The 14,611-nt window shown below is 36.7% G+C and overlaps 1 protein-coding gene across 3 annotated transcripts in view; it reads left to right on the plus strand.

Moving 5' to 3' along the window:
• Positions 1–12,722, plus strand: part of adamtsl3 (ADAMTS-like 3) — a 145,304-nt gene extending 132,582 nt beyond the window's left edge. For 2 of the 3 annotated variants that reach the window (XM_038274388.1, XM_038274390.1), the window contains 10 exons: positions 1,846–2,056; positions 2,147–2,326; positions 2,443–2,596; positions 2,781–3,777; positions 3,864–3,991; positions 6,546–6,657; positions 7,192–7,405; positions 7,494–7,603; positions 7,725–7,945; positions 11,730–12,722. In XM_038274388.1, coding sequence (XP_038130316.1) covers positions 1,846–2,056; positions 2,147–2,326; positions 2,443–2,596; positions 2,781–3,777; positions 3,864–3,991; positions 6,546–6,657; positions 7,192–7,405; positions 7,494–7,603; positions 7,725–7,945; positions 11,730–11,839 — 2,437 coding nt within the window. In that variant the 3' untranslated portion in view covers positions 11,840–12,722. The remainder of the gene's footprint in view (positions 1–1,845; positions 2,057–2,146; positions 2,327–2,442; positions 2,597–2,780; positions 3,778–3,863; positions 3,992–6,545; positions 6,658–7,191; positions 7,406–7,493; positions 7,604–7,724; positions 7,946–11,729) is intronic. The other variant, XM_038274389.1, reaches the window with a different exon arrangement.
• Positions 12,723–14,611: the final 1,889 nt, after the last annotated feature.

Consider the following 14,611-nt stretch of genomic DNA (forward strand, 5'->3'; position numbering starts at 1 on the left):
AAAATTTTACATAATCTGTCTAACCAAAGCTAAGGTTGCTGCAGTGAAGGATGGAGCTAAAACCATGTTGCTGGATTACATTCTCAGATAGGAGTAAAGATACAAAGTTGAAAGTAAACCATGTATATCATTTGTTGCATAATAGCTTTTTAGATATAATTTAATACAATGAGAAATTCTAAGCATTTTGCTATGCTTAACTAATATTTCATACTTTTTTATTGATCTGCATATTGGTAAGATTGTAAAAACTTTCTTAAGGTAAAAAATAAATACATTAAGTTTACTTTCCCACAGACAGCAACAATACATTTCAGTAATGTAATAACTAAACAAAGGTTTCAGTGTTGAATGTTTTACTCTGGGTTTAACTTCTCCAATTGCTGCGGTTTGCAAGCAGGACTCAATCAAAGGTGGCCCCTAAGCCAGAAATAACTACGAAATAGCCTCTTTTCTCCTCCATAATAAAATATCATAAACCATTTTAATTCCAGCTATGTATTACATTACTAAGCTCAGAATTGAAAATGCGAAGAATTTTAAATGCTGATCTAAACTTGGTGAAATAAAGTCCAAAGCACTCCATTATTGTTGTCTACTGGCTTTAAAGGTATAGATATGATTTTTGTGGGATTTTCAAAATAAAAGGTTTAGGCGAATATATATGAAGTCTATAGAATAATATATGTTTTATTTGTTTTTAAACTATACCTTTATTTAAAAGATTCTCTTACAGTTTAAAAAAAAGTTCAGGTTTTACACTCACCTAAAATGTTTTATCACATAAAGTCCTCAGTGTTACTTTACAGGGCAGTAGAGAATGATCGTTCACAAATGCAATAAAGGTGTGATTTAAGGTCAGTGCTTTAGTAGCATTAATAGTTTTTATTTAAACCTACAAATAGGCACAAATCAGAATGTGGCCTCTATCTGACTTCGTTTCAAACTTTTTGTGGTCCGAACTAACCTGCATGCGCATAAAAACATTAGTGTCATCACACACAGCACAAAAGCATTTTAAAGGATGTTTATAGGAAATTTAATAATACAGACTATGTCCCTCATCCATATGACCCTTTCAATTAGGTCTGAATAAAGTCTCTATTTATGAGCTCTAATCTCTTGCTGTCTCTATTATGAAGTACTATTCGAGCAAACATTCCTTTTTCTAACTGCTACCATTTCCTGTTCGGTGACGCTAAGGTGCGAAAAAGGCAATGAAAAGTAATGTAAAATAGATTTTAATGCATCTTGTTCTTTCCGAGTGATTGAAATTCCAAGTAATGAGATATGAGTCCGATATTGGACCACTTGTGAATGTGAGAGTGTGACTAGAAAAAGTCAGATATGAGGCAGATCAGAGCGTTCCCACTTCCTTTTAACAGCCTGACCTGATCATCTGACCCCTGAAAAAGATCAGATTTGGGCCGCATTTGTCTGCAGTGGGAACAGGGGTTATTGCTGGAAGTGCAGTCTGAAAATCTTTTAGGTCAAGAGTTTAATGTCAACCCTAGACAGTATTTAGCCAGTTCACCACAAGAACTAGTTCCAAGTTCAGTTCTTATCATTAAAACGCAATTAATCTAAGTTTTAGGTCACCTCAAACAGCCTTAACTAAGTTATATTTTCTAGTATGAAATATTTATCATTCATTTATCACCATTAAATCATTTTTTCAATGAAAAACAGTCTTAAAATTAAGCTCTTTTGCCAGAGAAAGATGCCTCCAGATTATGTTCCCAGTGCAAAAAAACAAAACCAAAAGGCATAAACTTTAAATTTTCTACAAAAAGTTTGCAATAATGAGCCTTTAAGGGCCTATTCTAATGGATATCCTCCTGACAGGTGGGAAACGGGGGAATGGAGCTTATGTTCTGCCACTTGTGGTGTTGGTCTGATGACACGAACTGTAACATGCATCCATCGGCCCTCTTCAGAAAGCAACTACTCTGCAGTTTTGAAAGATGAATTGTGTCAGAAGCCCAAACCAAGTCTTTTCCAGGCCTGTAACAGATTTGACTGCCCTCCTACATGGGATACACAAGATTGGAGCCAGGTAAAGAATACTGTGTTTTGTATTTGCTATCACAGATACCTAATGCAAATCTGAAAACTAGACTAGAACCTTAACGTTCTTTCTCCCCAGTGCTCCCAGACTTGTGGTGGGGGATTTCAGAAAAGGAAGGTGTTTTGCAAGCAGAGAATGGCAGATGGCAGTATCCTTGAACTTCCTGACACCTTTTGTCCATCCATGACTCTTTTAAGTGAGCGACCCTGTGGAAAGCATGATTGCCCACCCCAATGGGTTACTGGTGAATGGTCTCAGGTAGCTAATCCTTTACCTCCAGTATTTATTTATATATTTATTTATTTGCTATTTCACTTGTCGAAGTAATAATTTAGCTACTACTTCTAACATGCATACTAATTTTTTTAATCTAGTGTTCAGTAACATGTGGACATGGCATTCAGACTCTGCAAGCTGTCTGCAGGAGGCAGAGAGAGAATGGGCTATATGAAATGATTAACTCAACACACTGTTTAATGACGGCCCATCCCATCAGATTCCGCTCATGCTTTCTGAAGCACTGTGAAGGTAAGAAACACCTCTTTTTTTTTGTTATTTTCATGTTGTTTGCACTGCAAAGAAAGTTCAACTTGAAAGATGTATTAGAAAAAAAATCTAAAGAACTGTGTAAATATAAGAGAGCAGCCTTGGGGTAGAAATAAGATTTACCTACGACACAACAGAGTTACTGATGATGCTTTTTACATCTCAGATTCCACTGAGAATGATGGCACTATACTTGCCAAGAGGAAGGTCTACATTCAGTGGAGGAAGTCCAAACGGGTGCAGCTGGCTGTTGGTGGTTATGCATATCTCATGCCTTGGTCAACATTAATCATTCACTGTCCAACGTTCAACATTCGAAAGGGTCACATTCAGTGGTTGAAAGAAGGGAAACCCCTAGTAAACCATCCTCGGTATTCCATAAAATCCCAAGGGTTCCTGAGGATTCATCAAGTTCATCCAACTGACGCCGGGATCTACACATGCACTGCAGGCTCTGCACGAGAAAATTTTGTCCTTCACATCCTTGGCAACAAGAAAAAACTTGCTGTTCCAGAGTCCTGGCTGGTTGAAAGTGGGCAACAAAAGACCAGGCATCCAGATACAACCTCAACCACAGGAACACTTCAGGAGCTACCCATACCCCTGAACAAATATGACAACCTGGTGGAACATTTGATTGAGGTAAAAGGTTATTACCACAATAAAAAATACCTTACTGAAAAACCTTACCCTAGTGAAAAAAACAAATTGACTCTTGAGGGTGAAAGGACAAAATTAGAAACTTCAGTCCCAGCTGTGCTTGTTACTGATAGCACCAAGCTAGATGAGATCATGCAGAATCTCTCTGAAGGCTTTAGAGGACACCAAGGGGAACATTTCCTCATGCAGTTCCTCCTCGAACTTGCTATGGCACAAGGAAGCTCTAATGACTCTACTATTGACACACCAGATGGCACAGAATCTTTTACAAATGAACCGGTCCTTCAAAAGCCAAACCTCAAGATCCACACTTCAAGGGCTTGGAGTCCAGCTCCTAAAAATGGCACTGAAGCATATCTCTCTGAAGTTATTGTTAATGTTGGGGCACCAGTTTTCCTGCAGAAACCAGTTAGTTCTCTGGAACTAAGGTGTCAAAATATCAGAGATCCTCGAACTTCTCTTATGTGGACGAAAAATGGAAATCCTTTGCACCTTGATGGAAGGTACCGTATAAACAATCCTACACTTAGGGTTTATTTTAAGCAAGTTGCACATCTAACAGCAGGTATTTTATCTTTTTTCTTTTCAGAGTTAACGTTTTAGCTTCTGGTTCACTGAGAATCCAGTCTCCAGGTAAAGAAGACGAAGGTCTGTACACGTGTACGTTTAAAAATCGTCAGCGAAGTACATCTCTGTCATCATGGCTGCGGATTACAAGTAAAGTCCTTATTCTGTTTTTTTATATTATTTAATGCACAACACATTCATCTAACAAAAAATATTTCCCTGAGATTCTAATCACAGAATGTAGGACGAAAGATTGGTATTTATAAATGTTGTATACTCATTGTTGCTGCTAGGCATGAGAAATATCAGTTTACAAAAATATATTCACTGCTTTAATGTTGATATTGTACAGAAAGACTATTTTAGCCTTTATTTATGTGCCACTTAAAGGAATAGTACACCCAAAACATGATTAGCCTTCATTTTCTACTCACCCCCATGCTGAACAACACTCTGGAGTACTTTTTTGATATCTCAAATGCATCTGGAGATCTGGGAGGCTTCTTGCTGTCTGCTGACATTCAAATAATGGAGGTCTATGGTGACCGAGACAGAAAGGTCCATAAAAGTCCACAAAAAACGTGTCAATATTCCTCCATACTGCTCGTCCAATGTATTCCAAGTGTCCTGAGTGGGTAGCATCCAGAATTTACTCGAAACGAAGTCATTTAGAATGTTTTTAGAGCATAAACAGTAGTGTATAGGATTTCCTGAAAGCGCGCACACGCGCGCTCACGACGCTACGGAAGCCGGCAGATCAAACCAGATGAAAGTGCGCATTCAGCGTCTGCTCTTCCAATAATGCAAGCGTAGAAGAAGAAATGTGCTGTTTACCTGTGCAAAGAAAGAAACAATGAAAGAAAAATATCTGAGGACTTCAGTGTTGAGGAAGAGCATGAGTTTTTTGCCGAGCTGAATGCGCTGGTTTGGTCTGCCGGCTTCCGTAGCGTCGTGAGCGCGTGTGTGCGCGCTTTCAGGAAATCCTATACACTACTGTTTATGCTCTAAAAACATTCTAAATGACTTTGTTTCGAGTAAATTCTGGATGCTACCCACTCAGGACACTTGGAATACATTGGACGAGCAGTATGGAGGAATATTGAAACGTTTTTTGTGGACTTTTATGGACCTTTCTGTCTCTGTCACCATAGACCTCCATTATTTGAATGTCAGCAGACAGAAAGAAGCCTCCCAGATCTCCAGATGCATTTGAGATATTAAAAAAGTACTCCAGAGTGTTGTTCAGCATGGGGGTGAGTAGAAAATGAAGGCTAATCATGTTTTGGGTGTACTATTCCTTTAAGATTCAATAATTTTTTGGACAAAACCATCTGTCCATCCATCCATCCGTCCGTCCAGTCGGCCATCCATCCATCTATCCATCCCTTTTCATTCTTTCATTTCTTTCTGTTCTGGCCTGAACTGTCTGATGAAAGGTTTCTCTCTTTTATAATTTTATAACCTGGTTAAATGAATTACTCATCTCTTTTGAAAATAACATGTTAATAAGATAGCGACAGGTCAGTTGAATTACATTGGTTAGAATGGTATTTTTTATGAAAATTATGTCAGTCTATCCTTAAGACCGTATGTGATTCATTGTTGTTGCTTTTGCAGATTCTTAATTTTTGCCCGATCTCTTCTACTTTTACAGCAAACATTTTATTTGAACATTATAGGTTGATTTGAAACTGACCATAACATTAGGTAATCAGTCTGGAAATGTGTGGAGTCCTAATTTTAGAAATACACAGGAAACCTGTCTGAAGATATCTGATAAATTTCCTTTAGACTTCAGCTGCTTTTTCACTTAAATTCTGTCTAGTACGATCTCCGAAAGGTCCCTTCCCAACACAATCAAACCCTTGTGCTGGTACAGTATCAAAAGCAATCATTCTAACCTTGCTTTAAACAGTTTTGGAATCCAAGAAAGCAAAAAATAAGGGTCAGTATTGGCTTAATGTCAGGTCAGGTTTGTCCTCATCTAGTTTAATGTAGTCCAGTTTATAGTTATGCTTGTTGTTCTTTTGTGGTTCAGGCATAAAGGTTCTGGGAAAGTGTTCTTCCAGCTGAGAGAGCCTCAGACACAAGAGCGACCACAGACGCGCACGATCCCTGAGCTTTCACTTAACATCTGGCTGAGTCAGTGATGGGGAATGTCCGGTTTCACGTCAGAATTTGGGTCGCCTCTGAACTGCACAGCCCTTTGTCTTTTGAAAAGTGAGATCAGTCAGAAAATTACTGAATCCTCATCAAAGCTCTACCACTGAGGATTTCCTGCCTCCGCCGCACTCTTCCTCCCCATGCGGCAGCAATTACAGATTCCAGGCAATGTATCAAAGAAGATCATCTCAACATATCCCATCCAGCTAATCTAAATGGAAGGGATAAAGAGGTTTAAAAGTGCTTAAAAATGGCCCAACCTTATTTTCCTTATATTTACTTCAAATTCTATTAAAGACAGTGTAATAGGGTGTTAAGGAGCTTTAAAAAAAAAAAGGACAAGGGTAGGGAAAAAGAAAAGTGGATGCTAGGAGAATTTTGTTTTAAGCTCTTGGAAAATCCCATTTCACACTTGAAAAGCAAAATTTGTATGAAGACAATTTAAAGTTTGATCACTTCCAATTAAAAAAAGTAGCAAACCTGAGACTCAAACAAAATGTTCCCTGAACTCAATCTTAATCTATTTTAACTGTTCATCCAGGTAGTAATGGAGGAAGCTGCTTCCATGGTAGAAGCACTGACCAAGCTTGTGTTGAAAAGACAAACAGCAGCCAGTCAGCTGAGCTTTGCAGAGGACAATCCTGCCCCTTCAGGTCTGTGAAGGTTACTGCATGTTTTTGGAGTTGGTGTCAGTTTAAGTCCCCAATTAAGTTTAGTAGTCTTTGGAGAATGTAAATAAATTTGGCTTAATAGCAGTTACTTCAGTTTAATATTTTAAGATGAAGCGATGATATCACACATATGTTCTTTGAGGAAATCTGTTAAGTTTGGGTTAAAACAACTTCACACAATACAAAGAATTTTGTTAGATTTCTTTCACTATATTTAAAACAGTTCATGTACAATAACATCAGTTTAGTCCATACTAAATTAGGTAGTTTCAAATTGGCTCAGGATATTCCATTCCAGTTCAATCCAATTTAATCCACTTTACCTTAATACATTTCTTTACAATTCCGATAAACCTATATAAAATCTAATTGAACCTATTCACTTGTATTTAAAGGATTTTACCTAATTTCTAATCAGTTTAGTTTATTTCAATGTGGTTTATTTCAGTGCAGTTCAGTTTTATTCATTCCAAACCAGTTCTGTTCACCTTACTTGTCCTAAATTGTCCTTCCCAGCTGGGTTAGATGGCAAGCGGATGCATGGTTACCATGCTCAGCCTCTTGTGGAGGGGGATCCCAGTCTAGAACTGTTCGCTGCATGATGGGTCACGAAGGCGATTTAAGGGAGGTACAAAGCAGGCACTGCCTTGGGAAAGGAAAGAAACCATCTACTACCAGGTTATGCAAGATTTTGCCCTGTGCCAGATGGGTCACGGGCTTTTGGGGGCTGGTGAGTGTTCTTATATATCCCAACTTTTTTGTTTTTGTTTCATTATTTGGCGAGAAACTGGTCAAACTTTCAATTTTGAACGCTTTAGTGTCGTGGCCGGTGTGTGGGTCCCAGTTTGGCAAAGCAGCATCGGCACATTCAGTGCAAAGACACAAATGGTACCAAAGTTTCCTACAGAATGTGCCATGGTCTCAGGAGGTAAACAGAATATTAATTAAAAGCCAACATTGTTTAAAGATATGTAATTAATGTAAATTAACAATTAAACATATAACTGTGATCAGACAAATATATTTTTTTGTCCTATCTCTTGCTGTAGGCCCAGCTCTGTTCAGAATTGCTCCACAGATGCCTGCTCCCTTTATTGGCATGTTGGGCCATGGAAGCAGTGCACAGCAACCTGCGGCCGACACGGTTTCCAGTCGCGTCAGGTGACCTGCAGACATCGTGGAACGGGCAGGGCAACACGAGCACACCACTGCATGTGGACCCCTCGGCCCTCTGGCTGGCAGCGCTGCAATATGCCATCTTGTGGCAGAGGTGAGATTCTTAACTTTAGGCTACTACTGTATTTAATTTATGTCATTTATGAAAGTATATTCATTTTAGTATAACTATCTAAACTGATATTTTTTTCAGTTTAGATGTAATTAATATTGGATAATGGCTTAATAATAAGCCAATATCCAACAAATGTGGGCATGGTCAAATGTAAATATGCCTTAATGAATAGCAGTGAGGGATGTAAAACTGTCACAAAGCATTGATGCATCTGATCGCTCTCAGCACTTTCAGTGATGAAGTGCAGTGTTTCCCAACCTGTTTTGACTTGTGCTCCCCTTAGTAAATTTTGTCTTACAATGAGTACCCCTCTCCGTCAAAAGTGTTGATGATTGTCCAAAAGTAGAACGTAAAATAACTGATAAAAAAAAAAAAAGTATTTTACATCTTTTTTTTAAGCATATAATTCATATAAGATTTTTTTCAGGCCAGGACTCCGTCATGTAACCAGGCTAACCCCTGACATGACTAACATGACTGATTTATTAGGTAGTAAAATAAAATATCTGTTTTGCTTACTGAGGACCCAACTGAAAAATTAAACAAGCTTTTATCAACCAAAAGGTAAGTTTTTATTATTATTTTATTATGAATTCACCTCTACCTTTGACACACATCCAAACCAAGCAGAGGAAGAGACAGAAAATAAAGAACAGTCTGGGATCAGGCTGTAACTCCCTTATAATCACATTTAAGCTTCATAATTTGGGGGAAAAATCCAGAGCAAAAAATATAATCAGACTGACAAATTAGTTTTACTTTATTTTCATCAAAATAACCGAGGTGCTTTGATGAGCTCCGATAGCTCAGTGTGAAAAACAGCTGATCCCAGACTGTTCTCTACATCCAGTCTGTTCCTCTTCTTGGTTTTTATATGTGTCACAGCTGAAGGTGAACTCAAAGAAAAACTTACTTTTTGTTTGAAAAAATCTTGTTTCATTTTTCAATTGGTTCCTCACAGAGCAAAACACATCAGAGCCCTATTTTATTTTACTACCTAAGAAATAAAACATTTTCATATACCCCTTGCAATGCACTCATGGTACGCATAGCCCCGGTTAGGAATCACTGATGTAATGTACACAACCCATATCCTTTGCAGTTTCACGCAGGGCACCATCACCTTCACCTTTCGCCATCAGGACACCTTTCCTTCCTACAAAATTCTAAACCCCAATTTAGCTCCTTCAAGAGCAGGTAATGTTGTCCAATACATCTGAAATGAGTCCTTTATCTGATCATCATTCAACTAATAAAGTATTATTTAAAGACACACTTACATTGGCCCCATCCCACCTCTTTACCCCAGAAGCAAACCACAGGAACAACAATAATCATTCAGACTGAACCAAACTTTATCTTTTCTTTCTAAACCAAGCCGATAAAGGGATACAGGAATGAGGGCTGAGGCTCTTACCATACAATGCATTCAAAGATAGATCAAATATCTTTGAATCATGAACCCATTAGACTTTTGTATTTTGGGTATACTCCTACAAGTGCTGTCCATTTACTCATATGATATCAGTAAAACAAATTATTGCATATTAGTGATAGGTTGTGCTAATCTAGGTGTACTGTGGCTTCTGCTCTGCCCGGTTACAGAAAGTTTGTTCCATATATCACTTAATCCATTTATCAAACCCAGTCCTGGCTCTACAGTATTTGCTGCATTAACTATTCTGACATTTAATAGAGATTAAATAAAACAAACAGACCTTTAATAGTATGAGGATAAATTACCTAGATTTTAATGTAGAAGCATACATGTCTTTTAAGTGGAAGAAACTTTGTAATTTAAGTGTTAACAAGTAATTTTCTTAAAGATTATTATAATTCCGAACAAAAGTCATTTGTTATTTGATCTGATTCTCTTTTCAATTTGAATAATTTACATGCCTATAGATGCCATTCCATTATAAAGCTATTTCAGTGGATTTTATATCAAAACAATTCTTGAAAAGCATCATTCTGATGGTGAAGAAAGAGAGTGTTTTTCAACTTTTTGTTTTGGTCATTTTAAGGGAAGTCTTATCTGACTCAATATCTCTGAATCGATATCCGTGGAACTACTAAAACCTTTGTAGGTTTTGAATTTTTATATTTTGGCATTTATAGTTCCTGTCAGAGGTTTACCGGTACATAAACCTCTGACAGGATCTTAGAACCATCATTTTTGGGAGTTTGTAATTACCATATGAATTAAATTAATAAAAAAAAATAACTCAGTTAGATGTTATGTTTTTGTCATTATTTATTAGTCTTTGTTAGCATCGACTTAAATCGGTTGGTTTTCTGGTATCAACCAATTTTTAAACCATTGTCAACTTTTTGGGTATCAGAACACTTAAAGGCACTTTCCAGATGTGCAAAGTTGGCCTCTTTCATCCATTTCAAAGGCATCTTCTTCCTGTTGGAAGATCAAACTGTGTCCAACTTTTAGCTTTTTAGTTGCTAAATTGATTTAAGTAGAAGTTATTTCATCAACTTTGCAGACATTACACTGGTGACATATGTCTTAGGCATACTACTGCCCTTATAAATAGAACATATAGCCTATATAATAGAAATAGGTAATAGAAATACCTTCTTCTTTGTATTTTCTGATGGGACAACATTCATATAGGGACCACATATGGCAACCCATGTAGATTCTCTAAGGAGAAGTGAATTAACCTAAAAGTCATGGTTTTAGACTGTGGGAGGAAGCTGGAGTACCCAGAGAGAACCCTCGCATTCACAGGGGGAACATCCAGCAAACTCCATGCAGAAAGATAACGGGTCACGAATTGAACCCGGAACCACTGCTCCACTGTACAGCCCTAGGAATATGCATTCAAACTAGAATGTGTCTATTTGGTGCTTATGCTTCTTTTTGGTTTGGTTTTCTGTAGGTACATGTTAACACTTTATTTGTTCTGTATTGGGACCCTGGTCTTCTACTTTCCAATTCATAACAGTTTGCAGTTTCTAGGACATTCTGAACATCCCTTGTACTCCAAGTAAAATGAGGAAGACAGTCTGGGCCAAATGATGGGAACTTGAACCCAGTTCCTCCTGGATAATGATTTCAAATGCACATGAATACAAAGGTCTTTTGAGTTTAGTTATTTCTCATACAGTACATGTTTTTTTCTTAGTTCCCTTGTTACCACTCTTTTTTTTTTTTTTTTTTCTATATGTGACACTAGTAACCGTTTCTCAGCTCCACATAATACCATTTCCCAGACAGCTGTTATGCACATTAAACTTCACTGTCTTATGCTCTACTTATTGCTGCCGCTCCATTTTTTTCTGTTGTTGTTTTGCAATTTCTTTGTTCCTTAAATAAATCACTCTTATTGTGATTTAGCCTGTCTTATGTTTGTGCTCAGGTTCTCCTCAAGAACAAACCCTGAAAATCTGCTCTTGAAATGGATAATACAGGCTAATAACATGCTTATGGAATGGCTCCTGTTTTATCAGTACTGGAATTAGAACAAAAGTATAAATAAAGAAGTATTTTGTATTCCTTAATGATTTTATATATTTTCCTTATTGTCATGCTTAAACCTTTCAGATCATGAAACAATTTTGATATTGCACAAATATAATCTGTGTAAACATGAAATGTAGTGTATAAATAATGATTTTATTCATTTATCGTGAAGAAAGCTATCCAAACAAGCTATTCTAAATGTGCACCTAATCAAGTCAGTTCTCTGCTCTATCTTTATGAATTGAATAACGATGAATTGTGCTTGTATCATGCTGTATTTTCCAGCAGAGGCGTGCCGTGACAGCACGAGGTACTGCGAGTTGGTCCGTCAGCTGGAGCTCTGCCCAATGCCCCAGTTCAAGAGCCGCTGCTGCCACTCCTGCATGAAAACCTGAGGAACGTGGAGTGTTGGACAAGTCGCATGAAAAGCTTGGACGGGTCGTAGGATGTTTTCAGCAGGAACCGGACACCAACAACTGTCTTTTCTATGGTCTGTGTCAGATGAAAGCACCAAAGTAGAGGGAGGATATTTTTCCCTCATGCCCACAGTGGGTATGATCATCCCTCTTTGAGGATGTCATGTGTTTGAAAGTGATCTTATGAAAGAGAGGAGGCCTGTATTGATGGCTTCAGTTTCAATTCTTCCTTTTTTGTGCCTTTATAAATAAGATTTTTTTTCCAAGTTGTGCAAACCTGAGATGAGTTACCATACCACTGTGAATAATGCAAACAGGAGATGAGAGCATTGTCTCTGAAAGGGGAACTCAGACTATTGTAATGCACTGACTAATGACCCACCCGCCACGTAAATTAACATTTTAGAGCCTCTTTTAACTGCACCAAAGACATACAACGGATATGCGCCTGATTTCATAGCAAGAAACAACACTTTTCTTTCTAAAGATGTCTATAGTTAACGGTTCTGGTATTTTTTTTATTGCCAATAATCAACAGTAAACACATGAACTTGTGAAAACAGGTGGAATAATTCTGTTTGTGTTCCTATTTATGGGGTTTATAGACTTTTTAACTCATTGGGAGAAAGCTGAAAGGAAAATGTGGCTTTTAACAATAAGGCACAGAAGCTAATGGTTTTAGCCTTCCTGTAAATTAATTATAGTCCTTTCTATTTTTTGTTTGGTTACCATCTGTTTGCAGGATTGCAGGTGTTTTCACCACAAAACAAGTAAAATAGAAATGAAATGATGCAAAGAGATCCCCTGGGGAAGTTTGCACTAAGGATATGTATGTGACTGACACAAGCAACGTTTGAAAAAACACAAACATATTTTGCACTAATAACTTATCAAAGTCCTTGTTTAAAACATGGTTTGCTGAGTTCTTCTCTTTATTTCTTTCCTAAAATATCATTGTTTATGAATTAATTTGTAAATATTTCATGAAAAATTGTCATGTGTCCGTTTAAACCACTAACACATTGCTCTTGTAAACAGAATTTCCAGTGCCCCCATTTATATTGGGTACCATGGAAAATTCTTTTAATCCAGCATCCTATTCTGAACTGGGAAGTTTAACTGAAAGAAAATTTGAGCCATTTAATTTGGGTGTTTTTATTCAGTTGGGAGAAAAAAAATCTCAAGAAATAGTTTTTAACAAAGTTCCCTATATGGTAAATGGTAGTATCAACAATTCCTATTAAAGAAATATTCTCGATTTTTGTTTTGCTTTAATTTCCTCTTTATTATTAATTTCTTCTGGCACTTTTTTAAAGAAATAAATTATCTGTGTCCCTGAGTTAAAAAATGGCACAAAACGGAGGCATTATTTTATTAGGCATGATTGAAAATGGAAATGGTAGGAAGTCTCGCCATTCAAGTAAGGCAAATGTATGTTTGTCCTATTAAGTCATTAAATACCTACGAAAAACAAAATGAAAAACAAATAATTACTGCCAAAAATATACTAATATTATTAACCAGAGAATTGTCAAAATGATTGGTCTGAATATAAAGTAACTGGTAATTCAGTCAATTACCAGAGATACAAATGTTTTAAGTCCAAGCTTTATGTCCCAGCAATAACGTGGATCTAACTGTACAACCAGGGGCCACAGTGGATTAGTTCTGATTAAAGCACAATCATGTGTTAGGTTCAAGAGAAAAATATGGTCTTAAGCCTAGACTTGATATGAAAACCAATGCAGTTTTTTGTTAGCAATGATGACAGAATGGTTCAAGGTCCAGACCTAAATCCAATTGAGAATCTACAGCATGACTTAAAAACTCAGGTTAATAGGTAACCATTTTGAGACATGGCAGGAACAGTTTCATTTAATGCAAATGAAATAAACGTTTAATTCATTGCATGCCTTTTTATAAACTAGTTTAACAGGAGCATCAATTAATTAGGATGGAACCCTACGTCGTAAAGATGAGATCACCCTGTCTAATCCCTAATAAAAATACCTGACATTTGTTTTCCCTTTAAAACTCCTAAACAAGTTTCTCTTTCAGTTCATGGATATTTGAAAACGTCATACCTACATGTTAGCAATGTGAAGTTTTTGCTGGGTATTGCCAAGGGGAACTAGTAGTAGTTGTTTAATAGTTAATCATAGTCACAAAATATATGTAGTGCTTGATAAGCAGGGTTTGCACTTTTAGTTTTTGTGGATTAACAATGAGTAGTCATCTGCGGTTGCTCAGTGACAGCTGGGTCTTTGAAGTGTGTATATTTTAATATATCAAGAGAAAAATGTCACAAAATGTCCATGGTCTTAAGTTTTGTGTATAAATATATATATATATATATATATATATATATATATATATATATATATATATATATATATATATATATATATATATATATATATATATATATATATATATATATATATATATATTTCTTTAATTTTTGTTATTTATTTCTCTCCCTATCAGTTTTTTTTCTAGTTTGGTGTTTTTGGCTTTGATTCGCTCCCATTGATTGTATTCATGTGCAAGCAGAGGGAAGCCTCTGCTGGTGGCTCTAATGTGTAACTTACATTTTTGATGCAAAATAAAAAGAAGAAGCTTCCTTTTAGATTTTCTGGTGTGTTTTTTTTCTACCTCTAACAGTGTGCACGATTGAGTTAAAGGGAATTTCCAACCAGCATTTTGTTCCAAGCTTAATGTGGAGCCCTTTTTTAAATAAGAAGCAGAACA

This window comes from Cyprinodon tularosa, unplaced genomic scaffold (assembly GCF_016077235.1).
Source record: "Cyprinodon tularosa strain WSP-4 unplaced genomic scaffold, ASM1607723v1 ctg91, whole genome shotgun sequence".
NCBI classification, from domain to species: domain Eukaryota; kingdom Metazoa; phylum Chordata; class Actinopteri; order Cyprinodontiformes; family Cyprinodontidae; genus Cyprinodon; species Cyprinodon tularosa.